Raw genomic sequence first — 24,061 nt, 5'->3', positions numbered from 1 at the left:
CGGTGTGTCGTCACGTCTGTGCGACATGGGGTGGGTGGGGAGAACTCCCCCCTCAGGGAGGGGCCACGTGACCGGCAGGGGGGGGCGGCGCTGCCGGGGCGGCCGCCGCCGCGGAGACCGTTGGTCGAAGGGCGGTGGTGGCGGTCGTTCCTCCTCGCGGGGCCCGCCGGCAGCATGCAGAACGTCATCAACACGGTGAAGGGGAAGGCCCTGGAGGTGGCCGAGTACCTCACCCCCGTGCTCAAGGTGCCGGTCCGCGCGGGAGCCTGGCGCGGCGAAGCGAGGGGAGGCGCGCGCCGCCCGGGGCGTTTTAAGGGTGGAGGGACGCGTCCCCGCTCTTGCGGACGGGGCGGCCGCGGAGCCCTGAGCCGCGGGGGTGGCGGCGGGGGGTGGCGGAGCGGCCCCGGCCCCAGCCTTCCCCCGCGGGGTGTTCCCCGTGGTGCGGCTGCTGCCCGCCCACTGGCGGCTCCTTACGGCTGCTCCCGCCTGCGCGGGCATTTCGCTGCCGCCCCGGTGGGGTGCGAGGGGCGCCCGGCCGCCCCGCGAATCGCTCCGCCTTCCCGGAAGCTGCCGGGCGGCTGCTGCTGCAGCTTCGCTTGTTGTCCGGGCCCGAGAAGCAATGTCGTTGTGGCGGAGGGTCCCTCACGCCTCAGGGGCAGGTTGTGCGGTGGCAAAGCCGTCGGCCTTCGTCCCTCACCGGGGTGCGCGGGACGGAGGGAGCTGAGCTGGAGCTCGCATCCCGTTAGGGGTGGGAGCATTCCCCCGGGAGCTGCAGGCATTCGAAGACCAGGTGTTGCTGGTCCTTCTGCTCGAGAAATAGCTTATTTGTTGCTTTTTTCTATTAAAGTGGCTAAACTTTAGCTGATTGTATGACCAGGAATGGAAATCCCAAGGTGCTCGTGTGCTGATAGGCTTAAGCTTGGTTTCAGGAATATGTTGCAATGGTTATTTTGAGTGAAAGTGCACCTTCTTCAGCTGATATATAAAAAAAAAAAACCTAGTGACATCTTCATTATGTGAGCAGGTGTAAAGTTACGTAGTGTAGCTTATTTCTGCATCAGTATTACTGTATTAACACTAGCCTCTGTGTGCTAAAATAACTGAATAGTAGAAATGGGCTGTTTGGTTCTTGAGTGGATTGTACCAGTCTGCTTGTAAAGGTGGGCAGCACATCTGTCAGTTCTTGTTACTGCTTATTTAGGTTGAAACATTGTAAGTGTTTTTCTGCAGTTGTTAGACTACATCCCCTCTTCTGCCCCTATTTACAAATACTTTTTTGTATAAAATGCAACTTTGTGTGTGAATGCTTAACTTGTCAGCAGTTTTTTCACTACTGATTTTTCAAATTTTCCATTTTTAAAAAAAAATACTTCTACTGTAATTGTTTATGAGAGCAACCTCTCTGCCTGTGGTTTTATGGTATGACCTTCAATATGCCTTGTACTCTGCAGCTTAGATCTTTAGGCAGAAGACAGTGATAATTCAATTATTAATCGAACTTTTCCCTCTGGGGTATAGTATGCTCTTGCCTGGATAGTGGACCTTTCTGGAGTTGCCCACCACTGTCACATATATGGGCTGCAGTGAAGTTGTGGCATGGAAAGGTGAAGCGACTCGTTTGCCATAGTACAGTTGCTGTTGCACAGCTGGTGTAACAGTGGAAGAATTCTTCTGCCCGGATGTACTATTGGGAGGAGGCAGGAGTAGAACCTCCCACAAATGGGAGGTGATAATATTATGTGTATGTGTTCCCTTTACGAGAGGTTGAAATAAATACTTCAACTTGGTAACTTCAGAAAGAAACTAGACATGTCTCTCACTAGTTTACGTACCACAGAATGTACAGAGATGAAAAAGTGAACTATTTACCCTCAGGGAACAAAGAATGGGTATTTATTTTCCTTATGTAATTCCAGAAACACAAGTTTCTGCATGTTGCCTGTTGCTTATAGCTCATTTTGAGGTTAAATAGTAAGATTTCTCCACTGTGGTGTTGCCTAATGTGTTATCGAGAATTCTTAGTTTCACAGTAATCCAAATTGCTAAATTAGGGTTGTTTGAGTTTTTGATTTGTTACCTAGCATATAGTGATGTTATGGTGTCTGTACAACTGCTGTTTTGCTTAACTTAATCTTATTCTTAAATGTCTCTTCTTTAGAAAGGAGAGAGAAAGGAAGTGATCAGCGTTGTATGAAACAGGTGTTCTCAGTTCATTTTACGTAGCACGGGTGATAGCATGCACCAAGAATAACTAAGTTAATCAGTGGCTGGTTTTCTTTAATGATTTCCTAATGATTGAATAAGGTGAAGTTGTAGCCAAAAGTGAGGTACTTTTCAGTTGCTGTTTCAGTCTTGATTGAAAAAAAAAAAAATCACAAGTTCTTTAGGAGAAGCATTTATTCATTAATTGATGATGCAAAAACTTGAAAATTGAGCTATGCCGTGGTCAAAATAGTATTTTTTTCAAAAGCCATTCTTGGATAGCTCTGATGCTTGGGAACAGTAGATTTTCTTGGTGCTTGAGACTCTTCTGAAGAAAAAAAAAAAATGAACAGAAGTCTGAAACAAAATACTCTAGATTTGAATAAGCTAGGAAATATTGTATCCTTTATCTTCATAAATGTCATCTTTAATGCAGAAGTACTTCATTTCTCCCTGCAGAATTAAATCATTTTGCTGCTTGCCATCTATTCTTTCATCCATAAACAACAATATGAGAATATCAAAACTGCTTCCATGGGATGCATAATAAAGGCACAAAAATGGGTATAAAAAAAAGTTAATAGCTAAGTCTTTCTGCATAACTTTCCCTACCGCAGAGAAAAGTCATTTTGGTCCTTAATTTCATGACTTTGCTTAATCTCTAGAATCTCATTTGATGCATTGCAGTGCTGTTCAGTGCCTAGAACAGTCCCAAAGTCCTGACTGAGAATCACCGATTCCAACTGCTTTTCTGTCTTACTGGCAAATGTAATACTGAGTGCCAGGGATCTTTACTTCATTATTGATATAATTAGCTGTAGCAGAAAAATTACTTTGTGTATGTGATCTTTTTTCATAATACCCCACATTCTGCAACAAATATTTTTGTCAAGCCTTACATTATAGGGTCTGGAAGTAAGCTGCCCATCAGCCCTGGCAGAGGTTGCTTGCTGATTCACAGATCTCTCTGGACAGAGCTATTCCAAGACAAAAGTAGAGCAGATGTTTGTCTTACCAGTGAAGTGGAGTATTTGTTAGTAGTTCTCAAAATATCTAAACTTTCTTTATTTCAGGAGTCCAAGTTTAAAGAAACTGGAGTAATTACACCTGAAGAAGTAAGTATTTAGAAACTTTGAAATACGTTTTGAAAGCAATGATAAATTTTACTCAGAATGACCATGTTCATCTCAAACTATTCACATCTTTGCCAACTAATTATTGCTTTTTGAAACAGTTTCCACGAAGTGGAAGTTCTAAATGGCCTTTTTACAGATGAAGTAGATCAACAGAATCCTTCTTGAGATGACACTTGACATCTGAATGTGGGATGCTTTTTTCCTGCATTGTGTCATGAAAAGCTTGTAAGGAAGCTCGTGCTGGGTCAACAGCTCCATTTGTCATGGGAGTTCAGGACTGAAATGGGAATATATTGATTTCAAAAGTCTTTCCCATAAGCAACTCAAAGGGAAACTAGTATCTTGGGAACAGTCTTTGCTTACTTCACTTTTGGTTCTTTCCAAGGCTGTGGCTAAATCATTACATATGCTTGTCTGCACCAAGTATCCAATGATTATTATTTTTTTCCTCTTCTTCTCTATAGGCTACTTCAGACTGGTTGTATTTTTGGATTGCTGCCAAGCAGTTGTAGTTTTTTAAGGAGTCTGCTGTGAAGAGAAACAAGCAGGATCTTTTCTAAAATAGTAAAAACACTGATTGTGCAGTGCTATTTTGGCTTCCCTGTTCTTTTTCTCATATTAAAGTGCTACTGTTCTGAAAATACGTTGTCTTTGCAGAGGTGTAAGAAAACTATGTTAAGACTGTTAGGTAGAATGTTCGAAAAATGAGGCAGAATACACAAATGTGAAGATGAGATGGAAAATGATGGAACAAATGATGACTGATGCAGGTAGATAATGTGGACAGAAGTATCTTTCCTAACGTTGGTACCTAGCATTTTTCTGCTATGTTGCATGGCAAGCACGCACTTGTGCTTTCTGTGATCCAGAAGAGTACTGCTCAGAAAAACAGGCTTAGCAACATGATGTTCGGCTGTTCTGATAACCATGCATGTATGTGTGTGTATATAAATGTTTATATTGCGTAATAATATATTTATAATCTGTATTATATATAAAACAAATATAACAAAGTCTAGACAAATATACTACTGATGCTTAATCCTTTCTTGATCGATGGGAGAAAATTTTGCAGTAGTACTGAAAGTAAAGGTACTGTTTATAGAATGTAGCAAGAACCACACTGTTACATTAAACAGTTTGCAGCATTTAAACACCAGTAAGAATGCAAATAGTATGTGTTCCTTATAGAAAGTTAGATGCTGATAGGATGAATAAATTGGATCCTTCAAAGCAGTAGTCAAAGGAAAGAATTATTTAGCAAGATTAATTTTTTGTTAAATTTGGATGAGACTGCAGCATGGAACTGCTGATTATCCCTTTGACAGTCTTTCCTCTTCCCTGGTGGTTTTGGTCTCTATATAGTAATGGTTGCTAAAGAAGAATTGAGAGTCATCGGTAATAATGCTAGGATGTTATCTTGGAATGAGTTTGGATTTCTTTGGTAATGAATCTCAATTCAACTGCATTTTGGTCTGAGATGCTGACTGTTTTATAGACTTTGTGAGGTTCCTGTGGCTTGCCTCTGAAGATGAATCAGTTAGTGATAAGGCTAAAGATGACTCATTAATCAAAATCGACACCTGCTCCCTCTTTTTGTATATCTGTGCACTTGATTTAATTGCAAGAAATTCTTGCTTGTCATGATTTCTTACTAGTTAATACCTCAGAAGGATAACACCTGTTTTAATTTTATATATAAGTACAGGCAAATCTTAAAAATAGTTCTTTCCATGAGTAGAAATAAGATGTCCAAAAATTGATCCCTTGCCACATTTGCAATATTGATTCAGGTATGAGGTAGCGTCAGTGCATGAGAAATGGAAAGTGAAACCATCTAGATAATTTTGCTGCCTAAGGTGAAGAAAATGCAAATGAAATTTCGAGTATTGTTTTAGGGTTTTGTATCTTATATGCACAAAGAACACTTTACATTTTTTTTAATCTTTAATAATATATTTTAATGTTAGTGGCACAAATAGTGTTCCAGTTCCTCAAACAGAGAATTTTAAATAGTTCTGGAGTTTCAGGTGTTATTTATTATTATGTAAAGGCTAATGAGTTTTAAAATGTATTGGGAGGGATTGCTGTTTTCTTTAAAGATTTCACTTTTTCTAGAGATTTTTCTTGGAAAATGGTTGAAAGAAAACACTTTTGCGGAGATTAAATCTGTTAATCCACACGCAGTGAGTGTTGTGGTGTTTTCCACCGTGCTGATACGCCTTGCTTTGGAGGACATGGTGAGAAAATGGCTGACACGCTGCAAGCCTGTTGCATCATGCTACAACAGCTTCTGGTCAGCTAGGCAGTATGTTGTTACACACTGGCATTTTAAGACAAGAAAGCCACTGTAGCAATTGGTGTGCACCTCGTTTTCAAAATAAGTGCTGCAAAATCACTTTTCTTAGGTGCAGGCTTGTCTTCCTCAATTTGTGTGTTTAAAAAAAAAAAAAACAAGCCCAATGGGTTAGACTTTGCTGGGTGAGTTTTGAGTTAGTACACAAGTCTAGCGTGAGTTTTCCAATATCGCTTTGCAGTAGTGATAAAATTTTATAAAAGTCTTTATCTCTGATACGAAGAACAAGTAGAATGAAGATTTTTTTAAAGCTATTTCTGCAGAACAAAGTTATACCTAGGTTTTTCAATGTACTAAATACTTGGTTATCCGTGTTTAGTTAACATCAGTGGTGAACTGCTATAGTGATGATTGTTACTTAAAATGTATACTGTTTATTCCTCGGTTTCTGTTCTCTCACTGAGTCAATGAATTGATGTCAGTCTCTTCTTCTTGCTGCAGAATTGTTTGGAACACTGAAAGATAATTACTTTTTTTTTTTTTACATTAAGCTCTTCATTGTCTTTGTAAAACTTTGAGGAGTAGCAAATAAAAACTTTCTTCTTCTCAAAGTAAGCAATGTTACTGGGTCTAAAAACTTTTTTGCTTGTTACAAGACTGGTAGGTAGTACCGCAGCTTTTTAAAGTTTACCTGAATTTGCTTTTGTGCTTAGTATTCACTTCCTTCAGGTGAAGCTGGTTTAGTCTTGGGTTTTTATGGTCAGCTGAGAAATGCAGTTAGTGTCAAATGGATATAAACGGTTATTAGTTACATAGTTAAGCTATCAAAGGAATGTGCAACTGATATATTAATATTGAGAAAAAATAGAGATTGTTTCCTTATGCCACTTCTAACAGTACTGTAATTTTTTTCCTGCCTTAACAGTTTGTCGCAGCTGGAGATCACTTAGTTCACCACTGTCCTACTTGGCAATGGTAAGTAAAATCAAAACAATTATAGAAAGCTGGCATCTCTACCTATGCTTTGATGTGTTTTAACTGGATGCAACTGTACAGTTGTCTCATTTCAAAACAGTACATGGACTCTTCCAGTAAAACTTCTGTTCTTTTTATGATGAAGCTATCTTTAAGTCAGGCAAGACTTATTTATTGCTCTGTGTAGCAGTAGTTGAGATGAGGATTTGTTTGGGGGTTGGTTGGTTTGTTTGTTTTCCTAAGGTTTTAGAGGAAATAAGTTGGTACATACTGTGAATGCTTTCAGTGCTTAGCTGCAATAGCAGCATGTCTCCCTGAGCTTGTCTTGGTGACTGAAAAAGCAAAGGCCGTATGCAACTGGAATTGCTAGGAGGTAGCTGCAAGTGGTGTATTTTAGACAAGCATTTGTTAATTGAATATGTTCACGATGGTCCGCATCAGATCCCTTTGTGCAGTGCTTGCTCTTGGAAATCCTGTATCTTTCATGTACAATAAGGGTGTAAATAAGGTGCTTCCTCATGTTTTACTGGTGTCTTGCATTGTAAAGCTAATCAGTTACTGCCAAGATAGGCATTGTCTGTGTGGTTGATATCACTAAGGTTCTTGGCTCTATACTGGGCCGTGAATTGCTGAAGGAGGAATTATTATGCTCGAATCATTATTTCTTGCCCTTTTACTGTCTTAGAGAAAACACAATGTTGAGTCTGACCTATGTGCCAGCAGTTTGAAACAGGCTGTTATAATGTTACTCTTGTTTCAAACTAAAAAGCAAATGCTTGAGTAATGTGAACTTGGCAAAGATCACTTGAGCTCTAGTGACTATGGGCAGGTTTTATATTTATAGAGGTCTATTTCTTGCTTTTTCTGAAGTTGCTTTCTTCAGACGTTTGGGACTATGTTGTTGCTGATTTTAGAAAATTTCATGTAGACTACATTGTTCTGTCAGCCCATCTTTGCTTGGCCCTTTTAAAGTGAAATGAAGCAGCAAATAGTTTTGATCCAAGACTCCATAGTTTAGGGGTGGCCAACCTTTTTGACCCATAGCTATATCAGAGTCTTTGTATAGGGAAGAGTAAAGTTGCGGCAAACGGATTCTGAGAATAGGTCAAGAGGAGTATATAAAATCTTCCTGATATACACTGAAAATAGAAGTATTCTTTTGTTTGCAGGTCATCAAATTCTCAACCTTTTATGGTGCACTTCATTTTACAGGTCTTCAGGAGAAGAGCTAAAAGTCAAGGCTTATCTGCCAACAGACAAACAGTTTTTGGTAACTAAAAATGGTAAGGTTGGTGTTTAAATATAAGTGTTCTTGGGATTAAAAACATGGTTGACTGTGCTATCAACTCTACTGATTGTATTGGCAGGGGAAGCAAATACCTTGCACTTTGGATTCTTTGGCTTCGCGATGTTAAAGTTTTTCCTGCACATCTGAAATCTTTTCCTTAGACCAGTTGTTAGCAGGGCTTTATACTAGTAATATGGCTTGCCTTGGTGAAGTAGAAATTAAGTTTAAACATTATAAATCTCCTTGTCTGTCGTTCCCTTCTCCTGTCCTTCAACTCATATGCAGTGTCTAAAAGGAAAATACGTTTAATTTCCTCTTTCTTTTGGAAAACTCAGGCTATTGAAGTGTTCCTGAAAAGTCTTTTCACAGTGACACTGATACTTCTAGTTCAGATATGTAATTAATGTCACTATCCCTGTCAATAACACTAATATAAAATACAATTTTAAATAAAATTCTGGTCAGCCTCACGGTTGTGTATATATAATACTTGTGCTGGCTACCTTTTTAATGAATAAGAAGACTAACATTTTGACACAACCATGAGGAAATCATTTTCTCAAAAGATCATATCAAAATGTGTCAAAAATAATGCCATTAGATGAACCTTTAGTACTAAGAACAGCCTGAGGAGATTTTTACCCGCAATGGGTTATATTTTGTACTTGGATTTCACTTGCTGGCTTTAGGAGTCTTGTAGTGTGCTGTCATGAGAAAATGCTTATGGTAGTGTTGGACAGATGGTCCTGATGGCTGGATGGCTAGGTGATCTACTTCGTTTCTCTTTTCCACCCACTTCCAGGATCCCTCACTGCTCTGATCCTTCTAGATCACATTTCAAAATAATGTGTTTCCTGCTGATGGTGACATATTGGCCTGCCACCTGAGTAAAAGCTGTGGGTGAGGCCAGGAGCCATCCTGTGGACCTCATTTTGGAAGTCTTTGGAGAACTTCACTGTGTCTTTCGCACCCCTCTTCTGCCTTTCTGAAGGTCTAAGAGCAATTTACAAATTCTGCACATTGTGCAGCACATTTTTTTTCCTCCACGTTAGTAGAAAAGGAGCATTTTTTACATAGTTTATAATGTTGGAAAATGTCTGATTTGCCTTAATCAGATCTGCGTTCTTTCTTTGACTGTTTTCTGGAAACTTTGTATAAACCTGTACTTGAATGGCTCTGTAACACATAAGATTGAAGTTATTTTCAGTAACACATTAGTTCTAACCTGTTCTAAACTTCTAGATATTAATTTTCAATTAAACGTACCTAATATATCACATAAATAGTTGATCAAACTTTAGCAAAATCCTAAAGACAAATCAGTTTGGTAAACTGATGCTAATCCAGGCAAAGTTGTACTTAGAAGTTATTTAGCAGTGTGAAGAAAACTAATAGGTTGTCTCCAGCTGTTAGCAAATGAGAAAAATATGTTGTATTTGAAATACAGCTTTAGGATTCCTTAAATAAGGATATATGAGAGACTATCATGTTTCAGAAGGCCTTGTAGGATAATTTCTTGCCCCAGTCTGGTTTTGTATAGGAATGACTGCATTGATTTTGTTTTATGATTTTTTTTGCAGTGCCGTGCTACAAAAGGTGTAAGCAGATGGAGTACTCAGATGAGCAGGAAGCAATTATAGAAGAAGATGATGGTGATGGGGGATGGGTAGACACTTTTCACAATGCAGGTATTCAAAGTCTTGCTTCAGACTTTGCGTTTGGTAATCTGAAAGATTGTTTCCACTCTTAGAAGGTAAAATCTTTCTTGTATATGGATGGCTGTGCATTAGTATCTAACCTGGAAGAAATAAGTTACATTGCCAGCTGACTGCTTGATTGGTACATGACTGCTCAGGTGTTTGTCTGTATGGCTTTATATCCCTGAAACGGGCTACTTTTTAGAGGTGTTGACAATAAGTTATTTCAATATTGTCTTATTAAAGTTCTAGGAAGTTATTTTTTAAAATGACCTGTATAGTGGCTCATTCCTTAGTAAAGAGGTCCTATGAAGAGAATGCTGGTTTAAAGAATGTGCAGATTTTTCTTAGTAAGATTACATGTGAAGTGTGTTGAGATCTTTATCTTAATGATGACCTCAACTGACTTATTTCAGTGTTTCATATTCTGTTGAATTGAGCTAAAAGGGGGAATCATTAGAAAATACCTATTATCTTAGTAACTGGGGGAAGAGGGGCAGGGCACTAAAAAAGAAAGAAAATGTTATTAAATATGGAGATGAGTGTGGGAGATGATCCTTTTTTACACTATGTCCTTAGATGAGCTTGTGTTTATAAAGAAGTCTAAAAACTACTGCTTAGATTAATCTCATTAGCCTTTCTAGCACAGCCTCATCTAAATCTTTTCTAAGAATTGGCAATTGTATTTGTTTAGTCTGTTTCTTGATGTTTTATCTTGAGTTAATAAAATTCTGTCTTTCAATGATGTTTTCTCCACCATCTCCAAACCGAGAAGGTACTCCACTCAGTTTTTACTTTCTTTGGTATAATTTTTTTGCTGTAATGTGGAAGAAGTTCTCTAAATAGTTCAGCCAGGCTGGGGAGAAAGAAGGGTGTGAGAAGATGCCTTTTGTTTCTGTAGATGTACATTTCTTCATCACTGGCCATTAAATGTATCATAGTTCATAACTGAACACCCCACACCAAAGAAATCGTTTGGCATAGCTTTTTCATATCCTTGAATTAGGACTGCACTCTCCATCCCTGTTGTGGATAGACTCCTCTGCCAAGTTTTTATTTTTAGAGTCGACTGATTTGGGCACCATGCTGTGGTAGCACAACTGTAACACTCAAACTGGACCTGGCCAGGTCTCCAAACAGTGTCAAAGGAAATTAAAAAAATCTGTTTCCACCCATCTGTATAGACGTCCTTTATAACACCACTTTTTCTGCTAGGAAGAAAACTTGTGTAAATAATCACACAGCCACTAGGAATGGATTGTTTCTAAGCAGCATTCAACTGGCATTCCTTTTCTTTAAACAGTTGTTTCTGATCAGCAGTTAACTTGAATCCAAGTTCATTCTCCATAATGATGTAATTTATTTTCAGCTGAAGAGTTAGTTTGATCAATATACTGTGTCAAATAGAATCTTGTCATGTATCCCAAAGAGTACTGGGTGAGAGCTGCAGTAAAGCTAGAAAGCTAATGGGGAGGAACTCAGAGTTTATACTACTGTGACTTGGGATGTTGTTTACCCCTGCTTCCTCTTGGCTAAAAGCGTTGAGTGTTCTGCTACATTATGCTTTGTCCTGAACACTGTGGCTTCAAGATGCTCAGAAATTTTCAGAAATGCATGCCTTGCTCATGAAGTTGAGTTCCATTGTTGTGACGTGAATGCCCATCATGAGCCTGCTTTTATGCAAAAATTCCTTAAAATAAAAATCCCAATTACTTTGCAGTGTTCCATCAACAGAATTTGTATGACGTGCAAGAGCTGTGCTGTTGTGCTCCATGTTACTAATGCAGGTTGTTTATGGATATCCAGCACCAAGCATGCTGCCGATACCAAATAAACAGCCCTTCAAATATCAAAATTGTTGTGAGATGTAACTCAGATCATATGCTGCTTTCTGAAATCTTTGCAACCTCTTTCTGTACTGCTCTGTAACAAAGAAAGAAACTGTTCTAATGCAAACTTCTTGTTCAATTAACAGGTATAGTGGGTGCAACAGAAGCAGTTAAGGAGATCACACTAGACAGTAAGGTACTTGTTTCTAAATTCTCCTCTTCAGTACAGGACATAAAGGACATAGAAGTCTTACGTGCAGCAATCTAGTACTGCCTATGGAAGATTAAAATATACTTTGTCACTAGGTGTGTTGCAGATATACATTGACCTTCAGAACCCGTGATATTCGTCTAAACATGTGCATCTCCTTATTACTCTGTTTACTGAGGCAGTGTTCTTTTTGGAATGTCTTTAGCTAATGTGGTCTCGTGACAGGATTCTACAAATGGAAAATTAAATTCTGTTTACAGTGATATCACACCTTTGTGTCTCAAAGTAATGTTTGGAGATATAGTGTAAAGAAATTTTTACATGGAAAAATAATGTAGGGATGTAAAGTATTTCTTCATAATCTTTAACTACTGAAAGCAGAATTTTAACACATTTGGTCCTGCTTGACAGGCTTTTGCCCTCAACTTTAGAAGTACTAAAACTGTTTAAATGTGAACATCTTATAAAGTCATCAGTTTCTGCACGTTTCCAAAAAGTCACTCTGCAGCAGGAGCCAAATCTGAAACTTAAGTCCTCAGGAAACTAAGAACAGTTGGAAGTACTCGAAATTGAAATGTTTTAGCTAACATGTTTAAGAAATGTGGAGAAAGTCATAGAGACACAAAATGCTTTTAAAGATGAGTTGGTTGTTAAGATGGAGTTCTCTCTGTGTGCTATGGAAGTTTGTTAAACCATCCAAGCGCAAAGGTTAGGATTCTTAAATTTAGGGGGAAAGAAAATGGGCTGCTACATGCTACTGTACAATTGTGAACAGCTCAAATGCTACTGCTCTGATGAACTGTGAAGTCCATGTATTTCAAGTGGGCTATGCTGAACATAGGAAAAATACCACTTTTTTCACAAGTCACTAACATAAGGGTGGAAGAAACACTCTAAAGAATACCTGGAAGTCATCACTATTTCTGCAAAGCACAATACTTGCAGAATGTTATCATGATTCATAACTGCTGGTGTGTGTTACTAATTGGATTTCACTTTAATATTTTGCTTGTTGTACAGTACTTCATTTCTTGGACCATAGGACAACTCTTTTTCTGCTAATGGTCTGTTTGCCAAAGCACTTCACAACTTAGTTTCTTACTGGTTTTGGTGTGGGTTTTTTTTTTTTTTTTTAATGAGGAAACCAGCCACCTGATGCTTACAATTAGAGCAGCTTCTAATTATTATCATTATTTGGAATATTCTCCTAAAGTCTTCATGAAACCTGTGTAAATTGAGACGTCTCCAGTCTGAATTTCACTGGACTTGTCTGTTGGGTTCAAATGCCATGCAGAGGCCCACAATGCCCAAAACAAAAGGTTGGCTGAGGGCTTGTGCTGTATTTGTTTCTGCTGGACTGTGCATCCTCAGACAATGATATCAAAATGTGATATCTTTTTGGGACTCCCTTGTATTTTAAAAGCAATTACGGAATTGGATGACACTCTTAGATTATGGAACTGGATGATGCTCTTAGTCATATGATTTAGTTTTTGGTAGTCCTGTGAGGAGCAGGGAGTTGGACTTAATCATCTTTATGGGTCCTTTCCAACTTGAGGCGTTCTATGATAGCTGCTGCACAGTTGGCTGTGCGTTAGGACATACAAAGTCTTAACCTACATGTTTAGTCATTGCCTTTTATTTATGATAGGTGGGTTTTTTGAAAAGAAATTATGGGCTGTTGAACACAGTGGGTTTTATTCTTTGCTTAGGAATTAAATCATTCCAGATTACAAAGTCAAATGAGAACTTTTAAAGCAGATTTTTAATGTCATACTAGGACTTTTAAACTAAGATTGCTTAATAAGCGAATATTTGAGTTCATTGTAAACCTTCTCCTTATTATTATTTTTCCCGTTCATTGTATGTATTGACTGGACTTACGCCTTAAGTTTACTGGGACTGTTAGGGTGTGTAGATGCAGCAGTTCTTAAAGCAGTGTTTTCAATTTAATTTCTAAAGGATAATATAAAAATACCAGAACGTTCAGCATCTTGTGAAGATGATGATGAGGAAGATGAAGGAGAAGCTGCAGACATGGAAGGTATTACCTTAAATTGGGTGGGAGGTGCTTCATTTCAGCCCTTTAACTAAAGCAGTACACTCTAAGAAAACACTACTCTTTCTTTTCGTGGAATGCATGTTGAAAAATTCAGCAGGCATATGCTGTTTATCATCTATTGTATGGTCTTATAGAAGCATGTTTACTAACTTGTGTGCCAAAACCTGCGTGAATGTTAGTGACTGGGAAATAAAAAGTAGCAGAAGAGATCCAAGCAAGTATAAATTAGGGATTTAGCACAGCTTCCTTCCTGCTTCATACCTACACTTAAACTCAATCTGCCTACTTAAAACCACTTTGAGGATTGATCATCATGTACTTATTGTAGTTTTGGTCAAATTCGTATTAAAAAAGGTATAGTCTGGTTTGGGGATTGGGAAGTCTACCTGAGTAAAACCTCTTCAGATACATGTAGATTGTTTTAAAGGAGTTGTTTATGAATGAGAAATATGACAACTAGCTACCAGCTGAACACAGAATTTTATGGGTCTTCTTTTCAGAGTACGAAGAAAGTGGGCTTTTGGAGACAGATGATGTGAGTGAACAGTTCTCTGTTTTGTCTGTAACAATGCTTATCACCAATATGAGCACAAGCAAAGTAAAAATAATGATAACAAGTGGATGGCATAACAAGCTTGTTAGGAGCAATGGGATTACTGAGCCTGGTTTCCTATGGATTTGTCTCCTGCCAACGTACTGCAATGACCTTAACTCTTAGGTTCTCAAAGATTTTGATCACAGTAATTTTGATATTTTTGCTGATCCTTTTCACTCTGGTTACACACAGTGCTGTATTCACAAGAGGTAAAAAAAATGCAGTGGTTGTTCTTGAGACTTACAGGTGGAGGATGAGTTGCTTATTGGTTGAATAGACTACACTGATGCACGAAATCGTACTGAGAGAAAGCAGAGGGCATCGTTATTTGTGGTACTCTGCTATGGTCTTCATGAACTTGCATAAACTGAGACCTCTGCCTACTGAATTTCATTGGAATCATCTGTTGGCTTCAAAAGTTACTGGTGAAAGAAGGGAAGGGGATGTCACAATGTAGTTGCATGCTTCCTTAAGAAATCAGACCCTTTTTAAAAAATAAAAAAAAACCAGCAAAAACAAACCCAAAAACTACTGGGTGGGAGAGAAACTGATACTCCTAACTTAAATTAAAACAAACCCCAAAACCCTTTGTTTTTTTAATGCTCACTTAAGAACATTAATTTCAGTTTTAAAGCTTTGCATAACTACTTAGGATGAGAAAGGAGGGAACCCAAACAAGACTATACTAATGTTGTCATCTTTACCTTGAACCAGGCAACGCTTGACACAAGACAGATTGTAGAAGCTAACAAAGCTAAAGTTGATGTTGGAGGGGAGGATGCTATTCTACAGACTAGAACTTACGACCTCTACATCACTTATGACAAATATTACCAAACTCCAAGGCTCTGGTTATTTGGATATGATGAGGTATAGCTACGTTGGTTTTTTTCACAATTCTGTGAAATTAGACTCACTATGTCAAATAGCAAGGCTATTTTGTTGCTTATTCACAGTAGAAATGTAAAGGAAAAAATGGTGAGAAAACCATTATACAGTCAGGATTGCAGGCAAGATTTACGGTACTTGCAGGAAGCGGGAACAATTTCACTGAAAACTGTACTTGGTAACAGAGCACACTTGGAAGGTAGGAAATCATGCTCTGTCATTTGAGTTCGTTAGCTCTGTAGAGCTAGTAATAATCCCAATAAACTTAGTCAATTAAGTAGGTATGTGTTTTCCTGGTCTTCAGAGGGAGAGGATTAGATAAATCACTCTTCTCTTTAATGACCAAGTTTCTTGATAGGGCTTACAGCTTGAATACCTAGATGGAAACCTAGATAGTACTCAAATATATTGACTTTACAATTCACCTGCTATATTAAAACCAAAAATTTGTGCAGTACTATTTCTGTACCATATGGATTTTAACACACTCTATTCTTTCAGTGTACCCTCAGAACTGTTGTGTATTAGGTGCTTACAATTTATGGTGCTTCATCTGGTAGCGATGTTAGAATCTTTTGCTACTTCTCAGCAATTCTTTGTTAGTAATGCTTTTGTTCTCGTGTTCCTTTTCCCCATATAGCAACGGCAGCCTTTAACAGTAGAGCATATGTATGAAGATATCAGTCAAGATCATGTCAAGAAAACAGTGACCATTGAAAACCATCCTCATCTCCCTCCACCTCCCATGTGCTCAGTTCACCCGTGCAGGTCAGTCTTTGTTTCTGGTCTGATTCAGCATGCAGACACAAGGCACTTCTCTTTTCTTGTTAAGAGCTTGGTTTGGGTTTTCTGGGCATATTTCCACAGTTGGCTGCCATAGTGCTCTGTTAGCTTCTGAGGGAGTGTGAAGGGAAGGCATCAGCGATTCTCTGAAGTCATGCCAGTGCGCGCTGCTGTAAGTGTGTTGTTCTGCAGTTAGAGCTGTCTTCTCTCTTCTCAACTTGCTTTGTTTCCACTTCCCTACTGACTCCGGAAGATGGCAGACTACTAGAACTCTATGAAAGAAAGTTCTGTACTTTCCTTTGCTGCTTTTTTGAGAGGATAAAGGTATAATGCATATTTTGAGAGCAGAAAAAGCTATTTGAACTTCAAATAACTCTTTCTTATTTTGTAATAACTACCTTCTGCTCCCCCAGAAGTCCTTGAACTTTTACACCAATAAATAGGGGTCCTCTAATTGCCACATTGAAATATTTGTTGAACACAAGTGCAAAACACACTTGTGTGTTTAGGGTCTTCTCTGTTGCATTTTCCTTATTTCTTGCCCAAGACATAGGAAGTCTGTAGTTCAACTAGGTGAACAGATTTTTTTTTTCTAGGTCTTTGATAAGTGCCTTTCATCTTAGATGCAGGCCCTGATTTCCTTTTAGGTATCTTGGTGGTGCAGAGCCAATATCTTAGACAGTGTAACTCCTCACCTTCTTGATAGTATTAAGTTCTTGGAGATATGAGTTTGGGTTTTTATGTCTTTTTTTTTTTTTTTTAAAGAAGAAGAAAAAAAAAGAGGCAACCTTGGTAGTCTTGCATATGTTTAAAAAAAATCCAAGTAGCCCCTTTAAGAATTGTAATTTCTTTTGACTTAAGGAAACACTTCTGGGATCCATGTCACTAGCTGAAGTGTCAAATAATTTTTGTTGACAAGCTTGTGGTAGTTTTTGCAGGCTTAAAACATTCTTGTTTTTAGTTTAGGAATTATTTGATCATAAGATTAGTCTTGGGAAGGGTATACCATTCTTTAGAGAGAGAGGAAGGGAGCTTTGCACCAAGTGGTTTATGGCTACTTTTGATTTTATTATGCGGATGTATATTCATAGGCTTTGTAAATCTGTATCTCATGTTTCTTCCCGTTCATAGTTCTTTAACTACTGCTTTACAACAGTCTTTGCTTTCACCAAGCAGTTGGGCTTATGTCTGGGCGATATTGAGGAGATAAGCCATTGTACAACTGGGAAATAGCTTCTTCCCCAGTTTAGCTGTCTTGTAGAAGATTTTAAAGTGGCAAAGTTTATTGTTGGTCTTTAAATCCTCAGGTTTAAGCCTACACTAACGCAATAGACCTGTGAAAATGTCAGTCTCTGTGCTCAAGAGTAGTACAGGAAGCAGAACTTGGAAAACTCTTAGGAAAGGAATAAAAAATAGAACAGAAAATGGCATAAGGCCTCTATTGATCTGTGGGATGACCCACATGTTGAATATTGCAGTACAGCTCTGGTCATCTGTTCTGTAGTCTGAGATGATGGAAACTAAAGCTGCAAGAGATACAGAAGCATTGTCTGGGATAACTGAGGTTATGAAGCTTTTTCCTATAAGAAATGATTGAATAATCTGGAACCCTTCAGTTGTGGAAAAGGCAGCTGAGGAGGGAGTTATGATTTTGGTGACCTTCATCATGAATGGCTCAGAAGGTGAACTAAGAGGTGTTCAGTTTTTCCTAATAGTGAAACCGGTGGCATTGAATACTGCTCACTGCTGGCATGTCCAAAGCCAGAAAAAAGGATTAGACTCTGCACACAGCACTTAATTAAGCTTTTTCTTTCATTGACATCATATTGCTTTTATTTAAGTAATATGATGTCAATGAAAGAAAAAATTGTCGAGAGTTATTAAAAATGAAGTTAGCAGAATGCTCCAGAGTGAGAAAGTCCCTGGGTTGCATACTGTGGAAACTAGTAGTACTTTGGGGGAAGCATTGCTAGGTGCTTGCTCTGGCCTCTTCTTGAGCCCGTACTATAAATTAATAAGCAGGATGAGGTAGATACAATAAGGTATTCTGGTACCTTATATCAACATATCAGTCCTAATATGTCAACCTGTTAGCGACTTTGACTGTCTTACTGTTTGCTGTCTGCAGGGTTTTGGACAAAAAATGGATGCAGCTTTTTGGTTTTGAAGTGTTCAGAAACTAGTTTTGAAGGAGTGTCAGGTGGGGTGAATGTAGGAAGGCTTAACAGACTTACTAGGAAGATGATTAATAGAAGAAAAGGAGGAAAAAAGCCTGAAGTAAAGGCTCAACTTAGTGATTGCTAGAAGCCCTGCTACTAAATTGGTTGGGAAGAAGATCCTGTTGATGGATGCAGGCTGGGAGGGCGCACTCAGAGGGAACAAAGATGACCGATATTGGGGCACGACAGCCCTCACTGACTAAGTAGACCTGCGACTCTCATACTGGGCTGTGACTGCAACGTAATCTGCTTAATTTTGCAAACACCTTTGCACAGTAAGAACCAATTTATTGCTAGTCCGTGAATTTGGATTGAGAGTCTTCATGAGAGCTCTGGGTGCTTGTTTTCACTTCTTCCTCTAAAGCCAGTGAAGTGCCAGTGCCTTTGTTATGTAATCCACATCTACACTCGAAGAAATGGTTTGCCTTATGGCACTTGTTCCAATTAGCCTTTTAAGCATGAAAGAGATGATTAATAGCACAGTGAGACACATTTGTTGGTAGTGTTAAATGTTGAGGAAGCTGTCTAGTCCTTCTCAAAAAGCAATCTAATTGACCAGCAACTGTTTAACATCAGAAAGGTTTGAAAAGGTCGTCTTGAGACTGTAAAGAAAGAGGCAAACGTTTTGTATCTAAAATGGAAGTTTTAAGTATGTTCTCTTACTGTGAGCTGTTCTGTTTTATTAAATTGGTAAGGCTAACACCTAAGAATGTCTGAGCTTCTGATGAGAAAAATAATAGCAGAAGATATTGTTTTCTTAATTTAGCTATGATGCACCAGTGTTTAGCTAGCTTTGCTGCTGTTGCTTCCCTGCACAGTACAACAATTGTGTAATGTAGGGTATTTGGATGGTCCTAAACTTACTTGGCTGTTTCTTGTGACGTGTATATCCCTGTGTTATGCGTCACAGAAAGGAAAGAAATGGCAGTCAGATGCTGCCGTCAGCTGCTTGAGATTGCTTCTATTTTGAATAGTTAGTTGAAACTGTTAATCTTGCAGCTCTGCTGTAAGTTGTATTTCTTGTCAGCATTTTTATCGTACTGGAGGAACATCGTCAACTTCCTCAATAATTGCTGCAAACTGGTTTAATCACAATTCTCAGCTTTTTTCTGTCAGTGTTATGAAGGTAATATTAGACTAGTTAACTACTAAACGCATTTACAACTAGATCTGAATTACTTACACTAATTCCAAAGGCTCATTTTTCTCTATTTCAGAATAAATTGTGATAGGCTTCTGAACTGTTTTTCCTTCTTACATATTCTGGATATCTGCAGGGAAGTGACAAGAGGCAACTGTAACGATCAGTGAATTGTAGATCTTAATGTCAACTGACTATTGTGGATTCTGAATGTTTCTCCTAATGATGACATTTGTGGGTTTTTCCACACCTGTCTCATTGTATGAGAGCAGTTACAGACACTGAATGAAATTCATAGGTAACTTTTTCTTGAAAGTACACTGTCCTAAAAAGTTTGTCGGGTTTCTCCTTTTATGGAAGCTTATAGTTGTTGTGTACTACACTGGAAGTCCTGTGGGAGGGCTTTCATCTCTATGAACTGCAAGGCGGGGAGGGACAACGATGGGAATGAATAATTTCTGGTGTTGGGTTTTTTCCCCATGTCAGGAAGGCTTTTATTTTTTGCTTTCTGATGGTATATATTTCCCTTCCAGCTGATATTCAGACAATGTCAGTATATCAGCTGGGCTGAATTCCAATGTGAAGTTAATAAATATTTTGACTGACAGCTTTGGTCAACTGCAAAGCAGGAGAGACGTTCTTCAGCTGGAAAGTGAACGTTCCTAAAGAAAGCGTAAAGGGTCATCTAATCAATCTTAAGAAATCAGCTTCTTAGAACTTATTTTTAACCTCTTAATGTGTAGTTTTAACTCTGTGTATCTCAATCTATTTTTAATAGGAACAGCAGTATTTCTGACCTGGAATATGAATAACTCATTTATATTACTTGAACCACCTCAAGAGTTGGTTGACATACCAGAGAGTAAATTAGGTGATATTAGTAGATATTTTAAATGTCTGATCTATTTGATAGCTCAAGTGATCTACAAACAGGTCCTGGAACAAGCACTGGTGATCATGTAGTATATTTAGGCACCTGCAGTTAAGAGTTATTTCTGGGGGACTTTTATTCAAAAGTAAAAAAAAAAAAAAAAAAAAAAAATTCTAGATAGCAGGGTATTTTAGATTACATTTCTTCCAAAGTTGTCTGATTTCTTTCCATTGAGGGGTATACATACTTCGTATAAATTCCTCAAAATTTTCTTATAGAAGGAAACCAAAAACAGGAAACAAACTTCTGAAAGTTTATGAAGCACCTGCTAAGCTTATAATGAGTAACTATATGACAGTGAGAATGACCATTACTGTGGCCATTATGGAATTTCAGGTATCTAACTAGTCCTTAGAAAACAGAAAAGAACAAATATCATTAAGGTGTATGAAGTTGAGCCAGTATCCTGTTAAACACTTCTAATAGCTGTAGGGTGACCGGCAAAAAATAGTCCACTGTTGTGGATGAGGTCAAAGCTTAAGTTTTGACAGTGGCCAGGTTCCTATACAGAAGCGACTGGCCTTGGTACCTGATACGCGTGTGTTCTGCAGGGGAATTGTGAGGATCCAGAATTGGAATCAACTGTGAGGGTTAGTTGATTTGCAGATACCAACAGCACAGCAAATGACAAATGCTGACCTTTAGTATTTCCCCAGACTTGCATGTTCCTGTTTACAATGTGTCTTGGTAACTTTGTAACAGCTTCCTTCCTTTTGTTTGCTGTCGCTGGCAGCGTGATTAAATTTGGAGGTAACTACTAAATGCCAGTTATGGGTCAGCTGTATATTTGCATAATAGTATCAAAGCATGGTCAGAAAGTTATGCCAACTCCTGCTTACCACTCTTTTTGTTCTCCATAGGCACATAGGTTCTTTCAGAACGGGTATTTTAAACTGCTGCTGTTCGATAGCTTTCAGTGCTGTGTCGGTGGATGTCCATAGCCCTGTATGATGTCACTGATAAAGATTGCCTACGGAATCATGAATTTAAAAAAAAGTTGAAGAACAGAGAAAAGTTAAATGAGTTGTACAACATGGGACTTCATGTTAGAAATAAATAAATAAAACATCAATTAACCATACAGTAGTTCTCACCTCTGATTTGATGTTCTTCATCCCCTGGTTTGTGGGGTATAAGAACTATCCTGAACACAAGACCATTACTTCTGAATTGTAACTGGTCATTAAAAGATTTGAAGTCTCCATCACTGGAGATATTCAAAACCAGACCAAACAAGGTCCTGAGCAATCTCTTCTAGTTTACTGAGCAAGGAGGGTTGGACTAGATGATGACCAATCTCTTCCAACCTTAGCTATTCTGTGATTCCGTGTTATATTCCCAGGATCAGCTTTGTACACAAAATGTTTGTGCAGTTCATAGTAGGTCTAGTATGTCACTGATGACTTAATGTCAAAACACAGTGACCTGAGGAAATATTTGTCATCGTCTGTAGTGCTTTATGACAACAGTGTCACGAGAGAGAAGCAGCTAATTTAGAAACTGTTGATCTGCCATAGAACCTAAGCTACTGCCAGAGAAAGTTTCCATACCCTACATCAGTCCCAGAGACACAGTTCTGAATTTATGCAGGGTTGGTTTAGCCTGCCTTTCCTAGGAAACTATGAATTGTTTTAAGTATTTGATACCTTTTAAATTCTACAAATTTAAGAGTGCAGCAAAGGCAGCTAGAAAAGTTGTAGCAATTTCTAGGCAACTTTTTCAGGTCATTTGGGAACTTCTGGTGGCTTGGTGCTGGTGAGGATTACCTTCTGGGCACTTACCTGGGGGCTTCTTTGGCATTTAGCAGTTAAAAACTACACTAGTGACAAGCAATATGTATTGACTCATTGTGGCACTTGGTCTACATTGTAGCATAGAACACTTTTTGCTTTCCTTGTGAATGTAAGGAACTGGCAAATAATATTTCATCCATCGCTTAATACTAACTTTCAGTTACTGTTGGGATTTTTTTTCCTCAGTAAACTGAAAGTTTCCTCTTGCTGCTTCTGAAGCTAACAGTCCAAAACTATTTAATTTGCACAAAACCTAATCTTAGTGAGGTGAAGAGGGAGTTATTTTTTCTTTAAAATATTTTCACTGTTTCTGATCTGTTTTTCAGGCATGCAGAAGTTATGAAGAAAATAATCGAGACTGTTGCAGAAGGTGGGGGAGAACTTGGAGTTCACATGTATCCTTTTTCATTACTACATGGTATTCTTAGAGGTTTCTTGCAGTGTAAGGAGCTCTTACCTCAAGGTTCCTAAACTGGAATGCAATTGTGTGTGAAAGCAGTAAACAGCTGCTTGTGGTAACACTCACTAGAGTTCTGGGATGAGCTCCTCTGTGCAAACAAACTGTTAATCAGTTGTTGGGGCAGGGGGCGAGGGGCAGGAGGGCAGGAGCAACAGGGAAAGTAGGTAGGTTTGAAGGGACAGAACTGAGCCCTTGTTTGTAGCATTGTGAAGGAGGTAGCTGTGCGTATGGAACTAAGATCCCAGTGTAGGAGGGAGGATGAGGCTGGAGGTTCATAGACTCTGGCCAGAGTGTAATCAATCCTCTTGGTACAGCAGGTTCTGTATTAAATTTGAATCTGCGATTCATTTCTGAAAGGTGTAGAGGTCCTATTATTCTCTACTCTGCATGGGAGTATTATTTTGGTAAAACATTCAGCTGACAAAAAAAGCAATGAAAATTACTGAAGCCGTTCTGAACATTAATATCAAATGCTTCACAATTAGAATTTTCTTTTAGCAAGGTGACTGATCTTAGTTATGCTTTGTAGTAATTGATAACTATGCTTTCTGACTGAAGTAACCTCCATGTTGGAAGCAAGTGTGTCCTTTCAAAATAGTGTTCTTTTGCTGGTATAAGGCAAGCAAGGGGGATTACTGAGCAGCTATAGGCCCTGAATCAGTAAAATTCTTGTTCACTGTATGACGTGACTTGCGCAATTTGTGCAGCAAGCAACTGAAACTAAACTGGAAAATTACTTTTCTGACAAGGTAGGTCCAAGTCTTCCACTCCTCAATAGTTAGAAATAGCTTATTTTCAAGATTTTGATTACTTTTTTGGTATTGCTTAACAAATCGAGGGGTTTTTAACAGACAATTTTTCCCTCATTATCACATAGTAATAGCTAGGTAGCTAGGCATTAGCTTTGCTAGGTGCAATTCACCTTCCATTTGTTAATAACAAACATGTAAATGGCATTGTCACTGTGTGGTCTTTGTAAGATTTATTGAAAATAACTCCTGGTTCCCTGCTTTAACTTAAAATACGAAGGTCTGTATGTTTGGGCAAGCATCAGATGTCATCACCAGAGTTTTGCTGCATTAATTTCCCAGCCTCTTAACTGTATAATTGCTAGGCATTATTTTCCTATTAGCAAGAAATACTGTTGAGCAGACGATTGAGTGTGACTTCTGCTTTGTTTTACAGGATTTCTAGCTATTGCACATTTTCCTTGACAAGAAACTCAGGTACCTTCTTATTTTCTTGAAATTTGTACAGGCAGTCATTCCAACAATAGAATATGACTACACGAGGCACTTTACGATGTAACTAAAATAAGAGATGTCCTCCTCTAATCATCAAATCTTTTTTTTTTTAAGTAACCCATCCATGTGACTCATACAACATTATACAAAATTTCTGTAACTAACCTTTTATCAGCTTGATGAATTAAAATAAAATATTCCATTACCAGCCTTTTTAATAAAAATCTTTGTGTGTAATATAAATAAATCACTTTCATTTCTATACAGACACTGTAATAAGAGGTGGGATTTTTTATCTGTAATTCCTTCAG

The 24,061-nt window shown here is 38.4% G+C and overlaps 1 protein-coding gene across 2 annotated transcripts; it reads left to right on the top strand.

Annotated features, from left to right (window-relative positions):
• Positions 1-115: 115 nt before the first annotated feature.
• Positions 116-23,974, top strand: ATG3 (autophagy related 3). 2 transcript variants are annotated; one of them, XM_086463972.1, is made up of 12 exons: positions 116-246; positions 3,276-3,317; positions 6,560-6,609; positions 7,822-7,892; positions 9,478-9,585; positions 11,570-11,619; positions 13,597-13,678; positions 14,197-14,231; positions 15,006-15,161; positions 15,820-15,947; positions 22,373-22,441; positions 23,733-23,974. In XM_086463972.1, exons 1-12 carry the CDS (start codon positions 175-177, stop codon positions 23,812-23,814), a joined length of 945 nt encoding a protein of 314 aa, XP_086320098.1. In that variant the 5' UTR covers positions 116-174; the 3' UTR covers positions 23,815-23,974. The 2 variants fall into 2 exon arrangements, with proteins under 2 accessions (XP_086320098.1, XP_086320104.1); XM_086463978.1 differs by lacking the exon at positions 15,006-15,161.
• Positions 23,975-24,061: the final 87 nt, after the last annotated feature.

The sequence above is a fragment of the Leptosomus discolor genome, chromosome 1, assembly GCF_034619465.1.
Source record: "Leptosomus discolor isolate bLepDis1 chromosome 1, bLepDis1.hap2, whole genome shotgun sequence".
Taxonomy (NCBI): Eukaryota; Metazoa; Chordata; class Aves; order Leptosomiformes; family Leptosomidae; genus Leptosomus; species Leptosomus discolor.
The sequence above is the reverse complement of the archived record's forward strand: the minus strand, read 5'-3'. Positions and strand labels throughout refer to the sequence as shown.